Source organism: Cyrtonyx montezumae, unplaced genomic scaffold, assembly GCF_038088225.1.
Source record: "Cyrtonyx montezumae isolate F1298 unplaced genomic scaffold, pur_monq_1.0 scaffold_3, whole genome shotgun sequence".
NCBI classification, from domain to species: domain Eukaryota; kingdom Metazoa; phylum Chordata; class Aves; order Galliformes; family Odontophoridae; genus Cyrtonyx; species Cyrtonyx montezumae.
This window is the reverse complement of record NW_027072034.1, coordinates 81,724,755-81,745,416: the sequence shown is the minus strand read 5'-3', so window position 1 is coordinate 81,745,416 and position 20,662 is coordinate 81,724,755. Positions and strand designations below refer to the sequence as shown.

Here is a 20,662-nt window from a genome sequence, read left to right as displayed (position 1 = left end):
AGGAGAAGGGGCATAAAAGGAAGGGGTAGAACTTAATTAAAGTGAAGAGATAGCAGCAGGATGTTGATGCCATGCCAGAGTATTAAACTGGAGATTGCACAAGATGGCTTTTCCCTGCAGAGATATTCATACTGAAGGAATTGAAAGAGATAGGCTGAGTGCTAGTATGAAATGGACAGGATGAGCTGTGTGGAGCTGAGCCACAGTGTTGTCTGAGATTATAGTCGACTAGTTAAAAGCGGGTGAATTGAAAGAGAAGAAGCATGGTGTAAATCAGTTAAGATGCTCAGTTACTTCCACGTCAGGCTCATGCAATGCTCACTTGAAGTCTGTCAGCAGTATGCTGTATTTTCTCCATTCTGATTTCGTTTGACCTGTAGTTGAAAACCCTGAGTCATTCATCATAACCTTCTGTGACACTGGGTAGTAGGTTGGCTATAGAGAGGTTTATTTGCGCATGAAGAATACAAGGGAGGCTTCCTCAACCGGTGGAGATGGGAGGCATGAGATGGAAACTCAAAAAGGCAGCTTTTCTAGTAGTAAATGGATACTGCGTTCACTGCTCTGCTCATCCTAGACTAGATCCTCCCTCTGCTGGTGTGAGCGCTGACCGTTGCTTGCTGTACAAGTCCAAGCTCGTGCTTAATTTATAACGTGACTCTTGTACTGGGAAAAGTACAAGACTGAAATACTGGAAGCTGAAGGCTTCAGTCTTTGGAACAGAGAGGTGTGGGGCTGTGGGGCAGCAGGGTCAAATGCTTCCCACTCCGATGCCTCAAGTTCTCCTCAGCATGAGTTATGTAGAGAGTTACTGTGCAAAAACTGTGGAAGGTTTTGTAATATCTTGATTGGGCTCTTGAGTAAGACCAGGCATTTTCTCATCTTTTAATCATTACCTGTTGGACTGATACTTAAATCAATGCCTGCGTGCTGAACGCTCACTGCCCTGTTAGAAAGCCTCTTCTTGCTTTACATAATGGCTTATTTATTGCTTCCATTGTATGTATAGCACAATATATATTGTCCAGAAGGGAGATACAGATACTAGGTCATATGTGGCGAAGGAAGATATTTCTCTTCTTAATGAGAAGAATATCAGCTTTGCAATGCTTGTTATACTTTTGTTTCCAGGCTGCTGCATACAAATTGCATTATATAAAATTGACCACACAAATACTACGTATAGAAAAGTGTGAGTTCAGACACTGTTAGAAGTAGAAAGCAGCAGGACACAGAGGATATATCTAAGAAAAGCCTTGTCAGAAAAGGAGCAGTGATCCACCCAGGCCACATCTTTCCCCAAACAATGAGAGAGGCTTAAGAAGAAGACGGTGTCCTTTATTTATATAAGCTGCTTGATTTATTATTTTCCTTTTGTGGGATAACCTGCCACCTCCTTAAGTTACATGCTTCCATATTAAAAAGTGAGTGCAAAACATGAATGTATGTTCCATATTACATTTTCCATTTTTAAGAGAAAGAAGCATAAGACTGCTGAATTGACCTTCTCTTTCTGTTGTTTACTTTCTCCTTTACACCATCATTATATCTTCTATTGTTTGCCTCCCTTCTTGATAAATGCCTTAAGGACTGAAGTGGATGTGTGAAAAAATACTTTTGTGAGCCTTGAGCTTTCCACCACAGTCCTTAAGTATAAGTAAATGCAGACTCTAATTGGTTCATATCAAACACCTCTTCAGTAGGTCATCTTCAAGGAAATTTCCAGCAAACATGCTCTTTCATACGTGGCATTCTTTGCTCTCGGCAGCTCCCAGTGATTTCTCTTTAGCTCTATTAGTTGTAGGGGATTTTTTGTTCTGATTTGTTCTCCTCTCTCTTGTTTTAATTCTATACAGCTTTGAAGTAGAACAACCAAGTATTTTCCACTCATGTAAAGGGAGATGGAATTGTCTCTCTTGGAACAGTCTCCATGTTTGCCATGTAATAGACAACTGTAAAAGCAAATCAAAGCTGCAAATACAAGAACTCTTCTCCCGTTTGCTACTTCTCCATGAATGTTTTTGTCATTGCAGTAGCTCAGATGAGTTATGGCCTGGTTCTGGTCTTTTAGACAGAAATAGGAGTGGAAGGAGAAAAGAGTAGGAAGATACAAAGAATAATAATAGGGGGATGAGAAGGAGGAGAAGGAGAGGGAAAGACAGAGATGTGAAAAGACAAAAAGAGGTACGTTAATGGAAGAAGGGGGAAAAGGGCGAGAAAGTGGAAGCAGGAGGATGATAGGTCAGAATCAGGAGAGGTGACGGAGACCTCTGGGATGATAAGCTGTGAGGCTTGTGAGCTTTTCTTGGCAGGGCAGAGCCCTGCTGAATTCAGTGTAATCTCTAGCAGGGTCCTTCATTTTAGGGGTATATAAACAGAGGAGGATTTATTGCGAATTCTGGTTAATAACTTTCTCAAAGAGGAGAACTCCTGTATTCTCTTTGAAATACAATTTCTTGTCTCATAAACTGAACCAGCTGTGACTGTTCCCTCTGCACATAGACTTTTTTCATCTTCTTTCCTTTTTTGCTGGGTGTATGTGTGTGATTTTGCTTAATGATTTTTCCCTGCAGAAGGGACCCGGAATGTGGTGTTGTACACAGTTTTGTGATCAGTGTCTTTGCACAAGCACAAGAAAAATGCCTTGGGCATTTTCTGCTTTTAGAGAGGAACAAGTGTTAGGCTATTAGTCTGAATCTAACTTAGACTGCATTTCTCCTGAGAAAACTCAGTAGGAAATTCTGCAGCATCATTCCTTAGAAAGGCCCTTGCCTAAGCTGAGATTCAATCTATCACCTAGTCTTCAGTGAAGGGGCTGGAAGGGCTATTAGCACCTTCACAGCTGCCATGCCTGCAGCAGGGAAGGGGCTGTAGGTCGGCATTTCTATGTCCTTTGTTCCCACCCCAGCTCTTAATGCATCTCTTCCTGGACAGGGCTGGTGATAGGCACCACAGAGCAGGTGGGGACCAGGATTCTCACCTCGAAAGGAGACAAAACCATCTCCCTCCTCGTGACTCTAAACAGTGCTGAATGATCTCTGCCAGCATCGGCCCATCTCTGTCTCTCTGTGGGCTCTTAAATCTTCCTTTATTTTCTTAATTGAAAAGACCAAAGCTTGCCCTTGCCTACTGCAGAAATCTTCCAGTGTTGTGGATGACTGAGTGAACAGAAACACGGACAGGGAATCATACCTTCCTGCCTCCAACTCACTGTTTACTCCAGGGTAAGAGGTTCAAATCCCTGAATCATTACGCGAGTGGTGTATGAATTGACATAGCATGTTAGCAGAAGTAGCATGTGAAAATGTCCAGAGAAGGTTCGAATTCAGAAGATTAAACGTCAAGTCTTCCACCAGTTTCTGTTTGGCAAGGGAAGGCTTCTGGCTTAAGAAATACTTGAACAAGTATCTGAGTCTCTCATTCCTCCAGCTTTCTACCACGACTTCTTGCATATGCCTCTAAATGGAAAATGAACAGGGAATAGAGGAACCAGAATTTCCTTGCATGTAAGTGGAGATCACCTCACAGCAGACTGCAGCCATCCCATTGTGTATGACAGATGCTCTTCAGCAAGCTGCAAGTTAGCATCATATTATCATAGAATCATTTGAGTTGAACATGACCTTTGAAGGTCATCTAATCAACTCCTCTACAATGAACAGGGACATCTACAGCTAGATCAAATTGCTCAGAGTCCCATCCAGCCTGACTTAGAATGTCTCCAGGCACAAGGTATCTACCACCTCTCTGAACAACCCGTTCCAGTGCCTCACTACCTGTATCATAAAAAAAACTTCTTTCTAATATCCATATTAGGTTATGTTATGGATATGTTAGGCGTATTGCTGGCTTGTGTCCAAGTTGCTATCCACCAGTACCCCAGGTCTTCTTCAACAGAGCTGTGCTCCGTCCTTTCGTCCCTTTGCTTGTAGTGATAGTGGGGGTTGCTGTGACCCATGTACAAGACTTCGCATTTGTCTTTGTTGAGCCTCATGAGACTCTCCTGAGCCTACTGCTCGAGCTTGTTTAGGTGTCTCTGAATGGCATTCCATCCCTCAGGTGTGTCCACTGCATCACACAGATTGGTGTCATCCACAAGTCTGCTGAGGGTGCACTTGATCCCACTGTTGATGTTATTGATGAAGATGGCCCCTGGGTGGTGCCACTTATCACTGATCTCCATCCTGACATTGATCCATTGACCAGCCCTTCCAGGGCTGTGTGGAAAGTGCTGGAGATTGCCTTCTCGATCTGGTGCAGTGCTGAGACTGTTTGTGTGCTGGTACTACAACTTCTTCCTTGTATTCTTGATCCATTAATCACACACTGTCTCATAATATGAACCATTTTATTAGCTGAGACCTTCCAGAGGATTCGTTCACATTTGAGAAGGTAACACTTGTCTAGAAATGGGAGGGTAGTTAGCTAATGGTGTGCTTTATCTGCATTTTTGTGATGAAGCAAACAGAAAATATGGAGGAGACACCAAACTTTACCATTCTGTCCCTAGGCTTCACTATAAAATGTCATGGAGACATATTATCTGTTTTCTGACTTGTATGTTGCATGCATGTAAGTGCCTGAGACTCTCTGTGACCCTGCTAGCAGCTTTAAGAGCTGTGTGTGAGCAGTGAAATTGTTTACCACAGATCAATATAACTCAAATACATCTGAAAGGCTCAGAGTTCAGTAACCACTTGTATGTTGTATTCCCAGTCAACACTAGTTACTTTTCTCATTTCTTTCCCATGGCAATACGCCTTGCTTAGACTAACCCTGTGCATCCCTTCCATTTTAATAAACCTTTAACCTGTATCTCATGTTCTCTGTCTCATTTCCTTATCTATTTCCCTTTCTGTAATTTTCCTTCAGACTTCTTTCTCACAAACTATCTTCTTTATGCTTTTTGTTGCTGTTGTTTATGTTTTGTTGTCTTACTTATTTCTTCCCCAGTTTTCCATTCTTCCTTCATCTCTTCAACCCTCTCCTTCCTGCTCTATTTGTCCCCATGTATATCTGTCACAGAATCACAGAATTGCAGGGGTTGGAAGGGACCTCTAGGGATCATCTAGTTCAAACCTCTGCCAAAGCAGGCTCCCTAGACCAGGTTGCATAGGTAGACATCCAGGCAGATCTGGAATATCTCCAAAGGAGACTCCACAACTTCCCTGGGCAGCCTGTGCCAGCTCTTCATCTCCCTTACTGTGAAGAAGTTCCCACAAACTGCCTAAAAATCATCTCAGAACCTTCTGCTCCTAATGCAGCAGAAAAAAAAAATAGTCTACACACAAATCTATCACTTTAATGTAGTTAAAATTCCTCTCCTCCATCAACTGTTTTGAAATTGCAGAGTGCATAAAATCCCACCAGGATATTGATGTAACCTATAAGCCAGGAAGTTGTTTTAATCAAACTGAGCATCCCACTTGGAATGCTGGACCTAGAAATACAAGGGCAGCAGTTTAGAGAGCAATTGAGAAATAAGAAAATAAGTGCTTGGGGAGAGGAGGTTTAAAAAACATATTATTATTATTATTTCAATTCCTTCTGGTTAGAAGTTGCGGGATTTTTTAATTTTTTTTCCACTGAGTCCTCACCTACACAAAGTGTTCAGATGGAGTATCGTTACTGGAGATGTGATAAAAAGGAATTAGATTGGGTGCCTGGATTAAGAGGGGTACTTATCTAGTAAAAGTGTCAGAGGACCTCAGTCCATGGGGCATGGATGATTACAGTGGAAGGATTCCTGGTCCTTGGAGGCCAGGTGGGAGGGCACAATTGTCACGTTCCCCCTCTGTAAAATTTAGAGCAGCCTTGGCTGAGCCACTTATAAAACTGTCTGTTACATTGCTTGGAAAGCAGTGAACGAAAGAAAGAGCAGAAGGTAGCCAGAACAATTTGTCAGTTTTGAACTCACGAACTCCACCTGCTTCCTTCAGTCCATGCTTCAGTCCAGGTTTCTGAAGAGACAATCTTTGTCAGTGTGTGATTGGCCTCAACAGATCAGCAGGCGAGGACAAGGTATTGACAATTGCAGATGCTTTCAGTGGCAGTGCTGATAGAAGAGAAGAAGGGGCTGCAGTAAAGGAATGGTGAACGAAAGCTGCGTACTGTGTGCTAGTTGATAGGCCTGTGTGATGCAAGCCAATGTTACAGCACTCTAGTCTGCCAGGAGGGAGAAGTGGCCCATTTGCAGCCTTGGTTTATGCATAGGCAGCGTAAAACCCACATGAAGCACTCAGCTTTTGCATTGCGGTGATGAGCAACGAGGGGAGATTTCTGTCCCCAGCCAGTGATCAGTTTATTCACTCAAGTATGAGGATTGATAGCACTTGTCACTATTAGCCCAGCTAATGTAGCTGCAGATGCTACATTTAATCATATAAGCTGTGTGGCACAATAGCAGAACAAGGGCCTCTGGCCCATTGGAAAAGTGAGCGGAGCAGATTCCTAAGGGGCTGGTGGAGAGCTGCAATCAGTGTGCATGCATGTGATGGAAAACAAGAGGATGTGTCCTGCTTCTGCATAGCACTCTGAGCAGGGGGTGTGTGTTTGTGTGCATGCACGTGTATGATCTGCTGAGTGCACATGAGAGAACAAACTGAAAGGATCTTGTGCATGAGATCACGAGTATGCAAGAAAAAAAGGCAGAGCTCCACTGTGCATGGAGAGAAGGAAAGGAGAGGTTGGGGCAGTTCTGTGGGATGTGCCCAGTCCACTTTGGCTGTCTTTCATGTCTCCATATCCCTGAAAACTGAGTCTTGGTATCTGCAGGCAAATGGGGAGACAGAGCTGCACAGTTTTGTAAAGCAGAGAGAGACTTCCAAACGTTTAAGACCAGTGCTCTTCAACAAGGTGTATGTAATACTGTGAAGAAGAATTACACAATTGGAAAGTAGCTAGAAGGAACCAAGACAGACGTTTATGCTGCTAGGAGGCCATGCCACATGCAGAGGTGGTATCTACCTGGGTCCAGAACTTGCCTGAGCACAGCACTATCACTGAGAACAGCTTCCCACCTTTCCCACCTCTCAGTGCAGTCCCCTTACTCCAGCAGGGGCTGGAGCAAATGTCTGAGGGGCATGGGAGGGCAGTGCTCAGTTTTGCTGCCGTGGGCTGAACACAGGCTATGTGAGAGGCCCTGACCTCTGGCTCTGTGGCCCCACTGCTTGAGATGCGCCACACCTGGACTGTGGCCTAGGTAAGAAGGATCAACCCTGAAAGGTTCCCATGCAGAAATGGAGCCCATCTCTTGTCACATCTGCCAAAATGGTGCCTTTTCTTGGGCGTGCATGCAGCTGTGTGGAGGCAGGCACAATGCAACCCTTGGGACAGTGAAGGCAAATGGAGCTCTGAACTGCAGTCTGCTAAAACATAGAGGAAGCTCTGCTGTCCCCAGGCAAGATTGCAAGCATCCCCTGTGTTCGTTCTCCCTGCCTGCCAGCCTTCCCTTGCTCACCTCATCACGTTAATGCTCTTTCATGCTTTCAGTCCCTGCTTCCACACATACTTTCCTCCATGCATGCACCCATGCACATGCACACTTTTACTCACCTTCTCCTAGTACCCAGCCTTGTTACAAAGCTCAGCAGTGTGTTTGTCCTCTCCAACATATCTTCACTCATCTGTCTCCGAACGAGACCAGCACACATCAGGGTTAAAAATTAATATGTCGGAAATGTCCCTTTTCTTTAAGCTCACACCCTCCTAATATAGCCCTTGAGGGGGAGGGCATTCATAAGTACAGATAGCTGTGGCTTTTGCTGAAGAGGGGCGTGGGCGATGAAGGTCTGGCCCAGCACCTAGCCCTTCGAATGAAGTGACTTGTCAAGTATGCAACTGTGGCCAAGATCCTAGAAGCGGTAAATTTAGCAGCACTCACTTCCACTGACAGCTTGTCATGTGCTTGAAACATAAATAGTGGTGGAGACAAATCACTGCTGTTTTCCTATTAAGCTTTGGCCCACTGGCCTCCCAGCTTGCCAGCAGCATTTCTACCTAGCATGCCACCGTGCCTCATCTCAGGGACGGATGGGCCTCCCCATTGCAGGCTTTGGAAGTCAGGAAAGGAATTATCGTGCTGTTATTTCCTCAGGTGTCCTTGGTGTCTGGGTACTTGCACAGCAGCTGATGGATTTCTCACTCAGGCTGTGTGCTGCCAGTCCCTCATCCCTCTGCCCAAGGTTGAGAGGACATGGGCCCTGTCCCTGGAGGTCTCACTGTTTTCACCCCTGTCCCTGGTTGATTCCACATAGCCTTGCAAGGTTATGCTGATGGAGTAAACGAGGCAGTGATTTGAATGGGGAAGCAAAGGTGACATTTTCCAATGCACCTGAGTGACTTACAAGCACAAATGCCATTGAAAGTCACTGGGTCTTGTCCTGTTAAAGCATTTAGAAGCTTTTGGAAACCTTGCTTTCAAGCATTAATTATTATATAAACATTTAATAAAGCATGTCATCAGAAGCTTACATTAATCTTTACAGAGATGAGAGATCCCGTAGTGCTCTAAACTGAGGAACCATCATGTTTCCCCTTCTTCCCTTTCTCCTATCAGGTGTAATTCCTCTTCCCTTCTCTCCTCAAACAAGATGAAATCATGCCAGTGATTAAGGTAGCCTGCTCTGTGTTGGCTTAATTAGAACAACTGCTATTTCAGCTATGGTAGAAGTCTCATGCTAATGAAACCCCTGCCTCTTCAGGAAAGTTGCAGAAAAGGAGACAATGAGTCTGACACACAAAATGAGTGGTTTCTCATGCTGTCTCTGTCAGTGTCTTTGGTCTGCCTTCTGTATCCTGCATCCAGCTAGGAGCTCACTTCTGGGCAAGGAGCTTTTCTCCCAGAAAAAACAAAAGCATTCTAAGGGGGAAAAGGTAGAGGGGAAGGGAGAGGTAAGTGGATTTCTCTCTGTAACACAGGTAAAGCCCAGTGAGACTCTCTTGATCAATGTGGTTAGCCATGGTCTTCACAGGCCATGTGATACAGTTGTTGAACAGTGGTACAGTTGTTGAAGTAAGCATCGTGAAAAGAAAGTGCACTGGAAATTAGGACAAAGGCAATGATATATCTTTTTAATATTTTTTTTCTTCAGATCTTCTTGTAGTCTTACAAGGTAACATGGAAGAAATGGGAAGTTGGTTTGAAACTGCTTCTTCTACTCATCATCTGCTTTCTTCCCTTCTGATTTCCCATTTTCCAGTCTAACTCACAGCCATGATTTGCAGTAGAGCTCATAGCCAGCGGCTGCACTTACAACTGCAGGAGCAGCACCTTAGAGTTAAAGAGCTCAAAATCAGGTTCTGTATTTCCTCGCTGCTTGCCTCCCCTGTGCAATTGTACAGGCTGCAAGATGAGCAAATGCCTTCCTTCTCCTTCACAGTCAGCCTTGCAAGTTTGAGAGAGAAAGAGACTCCCTATTCTTTGGAAAGCAAGGTAGTGTTTAATAGCATAGGAATTACATACCCTGTGCTGAAGCAGTCATTTATCTGGACCAGTATCACTATGAATCAACAGCAGATAATTCAGATGATAATATCACAGGAGCCAGCCCAACTGATCAGAAGTTCCTTCAGTGTGCGAGCCCAGGCAGTTATCTTACCAGCACACCCCAACACTGCTCGAAACCTCTGTGATCCTCATCTTGATACCCAGCAGTGCTTCGTGCACGCTCTACTTTAAAAGCAGCCACCCAGCCTCAGCTCCTGATCCCCCATGTCCCCTGGGGAGCATTCCCCTCACTCCTTTCATGAACGACAGGTGTGAGGATGGTGTCAGGCAGTCTCTGTGCTGGACCTAATTGAGAAACATTGCAGCAGGCAGAGTGGTCAACAGGAAAGCAAACAAAATGATTTTTCAAGGAGCTAATCCGCCAATACAAATATTGGCGCCAGGCGTCACAACACACTGACATGTTTTTGAAAGGGTAAATCTTGCTGAGGGTGGCTTAACTCTTTGACCTCATTTCTACAGTTGAAAACTATAGCTGTGTAAAAGATCAGTGGAAAGATCCAAGCTGATACGGAAATCCCTGGTCTTTACGCTTTAGTCGTGAACTCAGTGTTCAGAGTAGCCTCACTGAAAACAGTGATGAGTTACAGGAATTGCGATCTTGCAAAAGCACATGAGATTCAAGGGCTGTGTGATCTGGCCGTTAAATGATTCACTCTGGCATGCAGAGAAAGAACAACAGCAATGTGTAAGCCTCTAAGTTAATGCCGTTTCCCGAGTAAATTTGGGACAGTCTCTAATTTCTTAGGCCTTTTTCATGTTTTGAACATAAAAGCATGGAATTCTGTGAGCTAAATTGAATCTTTGTATAATTTTTATCTTGCATATTTCTTATAATTTTTAAGTCACATTGAAGTTCTAGGTTCATTCTTACCCTTTCATCTCAGAAATTGCAAGTGGACATAACATAGAAGACAACAAAGTTGCGTTTAAAAACAGGGAAACATTTTTGTGGATGCCAGTGAAAGCACGCTGCTTGATTCTTGCACAGTGGTATATTGAGCATGTTTTGCTCTACATGAGACACAGGAACTCTTGTAAAGAACATAAGAAGGATATTTAAAGATGCCACCACGCACAGACCAACCCTGTAGTTCTTACAGTGGCAGACTGGCACAGCTGGTACCACTGAGCACCATCACACGATGTTTCCCAAAGTTCTGGGCCTGACATAAGGGTTTATGGAGTTAAAGTTGGGACATTACAGTCTGTCCCTGCTCTCTGCTGGTGGGATGGAAGCGATCTGGTTTAGCTGTGCTTTGTGGAATGTGCTCCAGAGCAGAATTCTTGCTGTTGATCTTTTCTTTGGCCTTGGGTCCGAAGGGAAGAACTTGTCAAATTTGTCCTCAGACTGCATAACGATGATAGCATGAGTGAGTGCCTTGTCCAGGATGGGTCAAGGGAAGAGGCCAAATGAGAGTAAACCAGGTGACCCAGCCATTGGAGACAGTATTGGGTGGATTCTTTCTGTTGTATTTTAATTTTATTAAAATTAATTAATTCATGACATGCAGAAAACCCCAGTCCCACGCAGCAGCTCTCAGCTTACATTGCCTTCCTGTGCTTAACAGGGTGGGCAACAAAAGCCATCCATGTCTGCATATCATGTAACTCCTAAGGTTGTGCTGCTGGGCCAGCACTGGGGGTCCTTGTTGGAACTCCTGCTTTCAACCTGCTTTTTATCATCAGCTGCTTCAGCACAGTCCCTTCAGCCAAGGACTTCTCTACTTTTCCCTTCTATTGTATAGTGTGATTCAAGCATCTGTTGCCATACCAGGGATTCCTCTAGCTGATTATGATATCTGCCTCACATTGTAAAGTAACCTCCAAAAGGCATCAGACAGAAATTTGGGGATGCAGGAACAGTGCAACGATTGGTTTGTTCATGTTTGCATGTCGTTTTCTTGGCAGCGGGTTTAGGACTTGATGTTTCTTTACACTGTCCTTACATAACTCACATCACAGCATGCAACATTTAGGGAGCATAATACTGTAGCTGTGACATTAGATGACTTAATTTACCTTGTGGCAGATAATTTACTTTATACATTGGCATCACGGCCAGGTTTTGTGCGAGAGCAATTCAGCTATCCAGAAGAATGCTGTTTGTGTTCATTAGAAAAGTGTTAGATAATTTGGTTCCAATCCTATAATAATGGTGTGCAGGGAAAAAAAAAAAAAAGAAAGAAAGAAAGAAAAGAGATGGACATCTCAAGCTGATGTGGAATGAAATACCTTTTTCTGATTCAACAAAACCAGAGTTCAGTCTTTCAGAGAGAGGTTCCCTTTCTTGTGTCTACATGTGAGTTTTGAATAGAAAAAAATTGTTGAGACTTAGTGGATTATTGCATGCCTGCTCTGTTCCCACACCCAGTGGTGGTGTGTGCGTGAGATGGCCTTTAGTGGTCGCTAATGAAAAGGGAGAGTGGGAATTTGGGGACAGAGGCTGCTTTCATCCAGAGTTGTGCTTGCATACTAGGTGTGTAGGCTTTGGAGGAGGGTCCCCATGAGGCATGCAGGCTTTCTGAGCTGCTGCACATAAGGAGAAAATGGGATCACTGACAAGCAAGGTCCCATGAGTGCCAGGAGAAGTCGTGCCAGGATATTTCCTCCTTGTTTGACTCATCCACATCCATGGAACCAGAGCTCGGCCAGAGCCCTCACTGTCACTGCACTAGTTTTTTGGTTGATGTGTAATAGCTGCAGACCTAAGGGCATGGGAGGCATGAGGCCAGCTGAAACGATAAATACCCTGCTGTGCCTTGCTCCCTGAACAAAGTAATTATTGCCTTATTACATCTGACCCCTCTCTTCCTGTCCCTCTGGCTGTGGTGACTCCATGGCAGCCTGTGCCTCTCTGCACTGTGCATCTCTTTTTGCCACCATCTCTCTTCCTGCCTTTCTATCTCACTCTTTGTCTCAATGCCTTTCTCTGTGTCTGTAGCTGGCCACCACTTTCTCTTTTTCTCAGTCCCTGAAGAATCTCACGTTGTTTCCATTTCCCTCTCCCAGCTTCAGCTTCTGTCCCTCTCTTTGTTCCCCCTCTATTATCTTTCATTTTCTCCATCTATTTTTCTCCATATCCCATGCCATGCTCATTTTTCTACCTTCCCTCCTTGCCATAGCGTTGTAGCACCGGCGGTCCCTTTGCTCATCTACCATCTGCTGCTCTCCACTGATCTCTTTGCTAAAAACAAGCTTCTTCAGCTAAGGGACAGAAAAATTGCCAAGCTCATTGGAATCTGTGATGGGCGAGGAGACAGAGGCTGATAAACGAAAACTTCAAAGTTTTGAATTAAAAAAAAAAAATCCCAGCTAGATGTAAAATAAGAAAATGATGTCTAAGTCTCCTTTGGCTATTTCTGTCTTTCAGAAGTCTATTTCTAGGGAATTTAAGATGCAGAGGGTAGAAGGAAAGTTAAGAGGGCAGGACCTTCAACAGTAAATGGACAGCACGGAGGGAATAAAAACTTCAACACTGGAAGTTGCTACACAGAAAATACACCACTTCAAATGGCATTTATTGATTTGCACTCGTTTTTCATCCCCTTGCATCTTGTTTTAGGCAGAGGAGAGCCCAGCCAGGACACGTAGCCCCTTCTGCTCTCCCCTCTTCACAACTACAAAGAGGCTTGGAAGAAACACACAGAGGCAGACTATCATCTGATCTCTTTTTCCACATACCAAATGCAAGCAGATACTTTCAGGGAGCTTGAGCTTCAGTTCAATAGAAGAACACAATGGAATTTAAAAAGAAATGCACTAAGGAAATCTCTGCACAAGGAGGAGCCCAGTGTTGGAGGCACAAAGAAGAAAGGATGGCCACGCAGAGCCCATGGGCTTGTGTGAAGACACATCCATGAACTGGGGAGAAGGATGCTTCTTGCCAGCTGGCTGGTACAGCAGAGCTGGTTTGCTGTTTGAGTTCATGATTTAATTTAGGAACCCAGGGGAATGTGGCTGAAGCAGACAGGCAGAGGGGACACACGTAAGGCCCCTCACTGCAAAGGGGTTACCCCAAACCAGACAGCCCAGCCAGGGGACAGCCCATGTGAGCAAGGACTGTCACTGTAGTGAAATGAATGGCAGTGAGGTCAGGATTGTGCCCCTGGGTAGCACACTTAACGCAAATGTTTTCTGTTAGTGAGGAACAGAGCAGCTTGCTTGCCAGGATCTGTCAGTCCTGCTCTTCACGTAACAGAGTACGCTCTTTCTTGTATGCACCAGAGATCACTGCCCCAACCTTCTCCCTCCCCGCTTTGATAAAGTGCATAGTGACAACCATCAGCTCCCTGCCAAAGCTGGCTTCTGCGCCGAAACATTTGTAAATTTGCTCCATGTATGGAGCTGTGTTTCTGTTCCCCCCGCCTCACTTTGCCTTGGAGGTTAGAGTTAATATGACTCACCTAATCTGGCTGCCAAGGTGAATTAGTGAAAACATCTCTACAGCTCTGTGCAAGATATCACAACCTGACATTTTTCTAACACACTGCGATATATCTTTTTTCTCCCTCTGATACGTACTATGACACCTCAATTTTATATAAACACTCTTCTTTGTTAGGAATGGTTAATGTACTCTGGGGGAAAGGGCTGCAAGCAAAGGGGTTCTACCTGCAAGTGCGATTAACCAAGTTGTGATAGGAAAATGTTGATGCCCAGGGTCAAAACAGATCACTGGTGCAGGGACAGGAACAGTGCTACCACCACCACCACTTGTTTCAGGCAGAGTCTGTCACAGAAACTTCCCCTGAAGTGGTATGCTCATATTTGCATCCTGGTGCAGAGAAATGAGGAGCTAAATAGGCTTGGTGCTGTCTTCAGCTTCCCTTTAACACAGAAGCCTCTCTTTCGCACATGCCAGTAGAGCTCCACTGGGCAGTTCCTCATGTGCATCACCTGCTGGAAGGGCTGTGCAGTGCTGCTGGAAGCCCTTCTGCTGGTCACGGCACATAGTTTTAAGTGCATGCATATATATCAGAGAGAAGCTGAAAAATATCTTCGATTGGGAAAGCATGCACTTCTTAGGATACTTTCTGGAGGCCCTAGGATGTGCTACTGTGACAGACAGAGTTAGCAGCACCCCTAATGAGGGTGCCACTCCATTAGAGCTGGTAAGTCACCCTCAACCCTTTTTTCATTACAGTGACAGTCCTGTGACAAGGGCAAATTGCAGGAGAAGCGAGTCCCACTTGGAATGAGCCCTGTGTATAAACAAGGCAGAACTGCAGAGCAAATGATTTGCAAAGCAGAGGCAAATTATGTTTTAACCTTTTCCCTGTAAGTCTTTCCTGGATGTCCAATTAACTTTCCAGTCAACTGGCTGACCTACCAACTGGGAGTGCTGCTGTGAGAGGAGTGGAGTGGTGGTTGTCAGCTCGGACTGAGGGTGGTATTTTCAAAGAGCATTATTAGCAGGTAGTGGTGTGTTAGAAGATGATGTGGGAATTAGAGGAGATCTCAACCTCCCAACCAAAAATGATTCATGCTATAGCAGGAACACAGAAAATGTGTTGGCTATACAAACAGCAACACATTGCAGAAGTGTTGCAATAATCTGCCTATATTTGGCTGTGGTAATGCTTCATCTGAAATGCTGTGTACAGTTTAGGGTGTTGTACTTCCCGGAAAATGCGAACTTGTCAGAGAGATCTAAACAGAAAGAGCAGGAATGATCAAAGTCTGCATAACCTCACCTATAGAGAAAGGTTGAAAGACCTGGCACTATTCAGCCAAAAAAAAAAAACCTGGTGACAACCAAGGGAGGAACATAAGTGATTTAAAGTTGATAAAAGGCTATTGCAGAGAAGGAGGGAATGATTTATTTGTTCTTTTTGTGTACAGTGGAAAAGACAAAAATAATAACCTTAAATTGCAGCAAGGGAGACTTGGTCAGGCTGCAGGGCAGTGGTTCCAGCAGTGAGGACAGGGAAGCATGGGAATAGCCAGTCTTGAGAGACTGGGGAGCGTGTCATTGGGGGGCAGTGCATGGCTATCGCCAGGAAACGACCCTTGTGTCACGCTGAAGTGTGGGAATGGGATTGATGGGCACTGAAGCTCCTTTTCCTACCAGGACTGACCCCTGCTCCTACAGGAGTTAAGATTCCCAGATTTATTAATGAGTTACTCCACTAAAAATGCATATACAAATCTTGCCCTACCTCTTTCTCCAGGAGCTGGCTCTCCATAAGCACCAGCACAAGATTGAAGCAGTGCTCCGGAGCACTGGTAGGGCTTTGCCAATGGATTGCCTTATGAAATACACGCTGCCATGCAGAAAGGCAGGGAGGTTTACATCTAGTACTAAGGAACATGGTTTAGTGGGGAAATATTGGTGATAGGTGGACGGTTGAACTGGATGATCTTGGAGGTCTTTTCCAACCTTGGTTACTCTACGATTCTATGATTCTGTGATTCTAAGGTCTCTGAGCCATCTGCTATGGGACGAGAAAAGCTACACCAGAGCAATTAGAAATTTGAGGTGTAGCAATGAGGTATCCACTCATCTGAACATATGGTAGGAGCTGGAGAAAGGATCACTGAAAGAAAGGGGAAAGCTTGTCTTCACACAGACTTAATAGGTGCACATGCTGTGTCTCCATGACGGGATGGTTTTCCCCTAGAATGATTCTGAAAATTGCCTAGAAAAAAGAAAAGGGCAAAAATAATTGTGTGACGGACAGATTTCTGAGCACATTTTGAAGTTGCTCAAGTTCCTCTCTCTGGTGCAGAAGTCAAATCACTGTGCGTGTGTGCTGCCCCTAGCCTGCCTGGGCTCATACACTGAGGCAGCCAAGTGCCTGTGTGGTGGGATTTATTCCAGGTGGCTACAGGGGACTTGAGCTCCAGAGAGGGGTTTAACTCAGTGCTGCAGAGCCAAGGAGCAGCCCCATCCTTCAGGCCCTGGCTGAGCTCCACCAAACTAGTGCTGATGGGAAGTGGGCACAATTTCAGAAGTGCTCAGCACCCTTTGAGCAGAAATCATCTCCTGGGCAGAGTTTCACTGGAAAGTCTGACTGCTGTCCTAGGAGCCTGAAAGGGAGCCCTTATGTGCTGATGTTTTCTTGGGGGAGCAGGAGGTGAAATCTGCCCTGATTTTCGATTTGCAGCTTTCAGTGCTGTCCTAGTGAGGCAGCACAGCTTAAATGTGTCATTTCATATACAGTAGATGGGGGATTCGTAATGATTATTGGGCTCTGCGGATCAAATGACACTTTATTTCTCAGTTTGGATGTGTTTTAACTGTATGTAGCGTGGTCTGATCGATGACTCTTCAGGGTGGCAGCTACTCTGAGAGGCAAAAAGACATTTTTTCCCAGTTTGGCAGTGATGAAGGGGCTGCTGACAGTGCACCAGCATATCTGAGGAGCCAGCCACCCCTGGTCAAGCACATCAGTGGGCTGACTTCTCTCAGTCATACCACAGAACTCACTCCAGCCTCACATGATGGAGATTGTGTCTTCTGGGCAGCCTGTGGAACACTGTGCTACCACTTGTATGCTTCCTCCCCGATTTCCCGATCCTGAGTTTTGTGTAACAAAATGGAATGCAAATATCTTGCTGATACGGCGTCTGAAATAACCTCAAAATAGCTCCCTCAGTGGCTGTTGTTTATTTGCAGAATCGCTGTTGTGATTGTTCCTCCATAGCAATTAAGCAGAAGGCTTCCCCAGTCTGTATGCCTACCGGAGAGCCATCACCTGTATTTTTTCTGTTCTGCAGGAAGGGAGTTCGAAGGTGAGGAGGAGTACCTGGAGATCTTGGGGATCACACGAGAGCAGTCGGGCAAGTATGAGTGCAAAGCTGCCAACGAGGTCGCTTCGGCAGATGTCAAGCAAGTCCGGGTCACTGTGAACTGTGAGTATCCCGTGGGGGAGCAAGTCTTTGCCCACAGGCAGAGGTTGCTGTGGGGTAAATAGAGATGCCCTCCAGGTCCATATTAAAGGATCTGAAATGGGATCTATAAGGCACTTACCATAGAATTTGCTCTTTAAAAATCAAAATGTGTAAGAAAAGGAGAGAAAAAAGAGAGGAGAAGCTTCAGTGGGTTGCCCCTCTCTCTCCCCTCAGAAGTCCTGGCCATGCATTTTTTTAACTTGTTGATACTAGAGAGAACAGCACTATGAAGAGCAGCTTCAGCAAGGATAGATAAGGTTCAGCCAGCTCAGAGCAAGCGTCCATTCGACTCAACTGTACTTACATGGGCATCATGTCTCAGAGGCCTGAGGGGACACATATTAGAGGCACCGTGCGTTACTGCAAGGGGGCAGAAACATGACATTTAAGCTGGTTTCAGGCCATTTGCACAAAGCCCTCTGTGCATTGGCCAGAGGGGCCTGAAATCCATCTCAGCTCTCAGAGGCAATACCATGTGGCTTAAATCCCCGCTCCAGCTCCCATGAATCCTCACGGAGTGATGCTCTTCTGAGCAGGGCATGGCCTGCCTTGCCCATGTACACAAAGAGGGAGATCCATCTCACCCTGAAGGTGTGCCCTTCTTGCAGTGACACAAGATATCAGACAGCCTTCATTCCTATAGCCTTGCATCTGCATATGGCCACCCCTATATGTGTGTGGCTCATGTTTAGCACTAGTTATTTGATAGGAATATACCTGCCTGCCTGTTTGGAGGCTAATAGCTCTGCAGCAAGGATGGATGAATGGGACATGCACCCTCTCCTGACCTTCAGGTGACTCATCAGATCATTAACTTCAGCTGCAACTGGGGGTGGTTACAGGCATGAGTCAGGGTGTGTACACATGCCCTTGATTCATAGGTAGCACGTCCTGGGAGTTGACAGGGGCAGACCTGGCAGCAGCAAGTGGCTCAGCCCATCCCAACTCTCATTTGCCACCACATGTGGTTTTAGCACATTTTTGTGCCTTTCTTGCTCTTCCTTTCCCTTTGAGCCATCACATCAGGACAACTTTTCTGCCTTACTTTAGAATTCGAGGTTGCAGGCATTGCTTTTGAGCTTAGTGCAGCATCTTTGCAATCCAGACCATTTTGGGGGGAATTAGGTGTCCGTGCCTATAGCAGGGGAATGGGAACTAGATGATATTGAAGGCCCCTTCTGACCCAAAGCAGTCTATGATTCTCTGAAAATTGGATGGTGGGAGTTTAGTAAAGCTGCCTCATGAGCAGATTTAACTACTAGTGTGAAACTGCAGCAGCATATTTCCTGAAATAAAGTTTTTGTTTTCTACATGAAATATGTGGTTTTCTTTGTTTGTCTGTGGGGCTTTTTGTGGTCAAAACCAACTGAACTTATAAACCTGAGACATTCCATTAAAAACATTTAGTATTTTCAGATATTTCTATGGTACATAATTTCAGTGATGTATTTAGCATGGTTGGATAAAGTCTGTGTATGATTTTGATGTTGTTTCAATCTTTTTAACTGTGCTAGAGTGAGATCTTCTTACTGTCATGATATATGAGAATAGGATGTGATACAGTATTGCAGTATTATTACACGGCCTAATGCATAATATGAGCGAATTATAATTTCCTGCAGGATGTACTTTTTGTTGCCAAGAACAGGGACAGATTCAAAGGGGTCATGAGATGCAGAGGCAAAAAAAAATCAGTCCTGTTTGGGGCCTGAAATCCAGATATTTGCATACTTCTTTCCTCATCTTGCTTTCTGAAGCTACACATGCAGTAGGAGCAGTGAAAATCACAGTAAGTTTGAAAAATGGGACCTGCCCCAAGTGGGGAGCTTCCTGGCCATCCCTTATCACCTCATCTCTCGCTGAGGCTGAGGAGCAGGCAGGTTGTCAGCCGACGGCGGGGGGGGGGGGGGGGGAAAGCGGCATCTCTCTGCTTCGGTCTCACACCACCACCTTCAGGCTTCTTGAGTAATGGCCCTGACACATTGCAGGCAGGAAACTGAGGCCTGAGGTAGCGAGGAGGGAGAGCAGCGAAGGGAACCCATTCCTGGCTCCCCCTTCGTTGTGCAGCCCAACACGGAGCGGCCGCCTTTTCTGGGCCCACAGAAAGGTTCTGTTCATTGCATGACTCATCGCAGGCGCTGGGTTCAGTGAAGTGGAAAAGGCTTTTCTCGCTGCAGACAGCAGGATACACTGCTCGAACAAAAAATTGGAGAAGGAGGCTTAAAAAATCACCTTCGCCATCCTTTTATTACCCCTCCTCCTTCCCAAATTAAAATATTTACGTGAACCCACAGCCTTTGAATGCAGGATCCTATTTCTGTACACTTATTAATATTTATGATGTTAGAGGGCGCACTGCAATATCCCTAAAGCCCTGCATAAAATCCCGATTAAGGTCAGGAAAGGGATCACATTGAGCTGGCTAATGTGCTCACAACAAACTTCTTTCAGTACGTTTTCCAGACGGTGCTATTTTTTAATTTGACAGACACGATCCATTTGATTATTTATTTATTTTGTTTGCTTTCCTGTGTCAAGACGGACACAAGCAGCAGAGTTGTGCTACATGCACAGACAGGGTGCTTTGTGGTGGCCTGAGCCTCAGCACGGCAGCTGGCTCAAGAGTTCATGAGCACTGTTGATGGCAGTCAAGGTGCCTGCTCCCTCTCAGCAGCCAGGTGGAAATAATCCTGCTTTTTCATTGGCAAAGCTTGTCGTTTTGAACACAGGGATGATAGTGAAGTTACTGGTACCCTGCCTGGTACTTCAGCCAGCACTGAGACCCATCTCCAGCTGAGCACACTGATCATAGGATTATGGAACTATTAAGGTTGGAAAAGATTTCTAAGACAATCAAGTACAACCATCAACCCATCACCACCATGCCCACTAACCATGTCCCTCAGTGTCACATCCACATGGTTCTTGAGTACCTACAGAGATGGTGACTGAACCACCTCCTGATAGAAATGAAGAAACAGAATCATTAAGGCTGGAAAAGACCTGTAAGACCATCTCGTCCAACTATCACCACCACACTCACTAATCATGTACCCAAGTGCTATATCATGTGTTTCGTGAGTACCAGAGTCAGTGATTCCACCATCTCCTTGGGCATCTAGTTCCAATTCCTCGGCACTTTTTTGGAGAATAAATTCTTCATGAAATCCAATCAGAAACTCCCCTGGCTCAACTTAAGGTGATAAGCCCTCGTCCTATCACTAGTTACCTGGGAGATGAGACCAACTTTTCCCTTCA

General features: G+C 45.1%; 1 protein-coding gene across 3 annotated transcripts in view; it reads left to right on the top strand.

The window, feature by feature from the left end:
* Positions 1 to 20,662, top strand: part of LSAMP (limbic system associated membrane protein) — a 933,774-nt gene that overhangs the window by 893,310 nt on the left and 19,802 nt on the right. For all 3 annotated transcript variants that reach the window (XM_065742082.1, XM_065742083.1, XM_065742080.1), the window contains one exon: positions 17,231 to 17,365. In XM_065742082.1, coding sequence (XP_065598154.1) covers positions 17,231 to 17,365 — 135 coding nt within the window. The remainder of the gene's footprint in view (positions 1 to 17,230; positions 17,366 to 20,662) is intronic.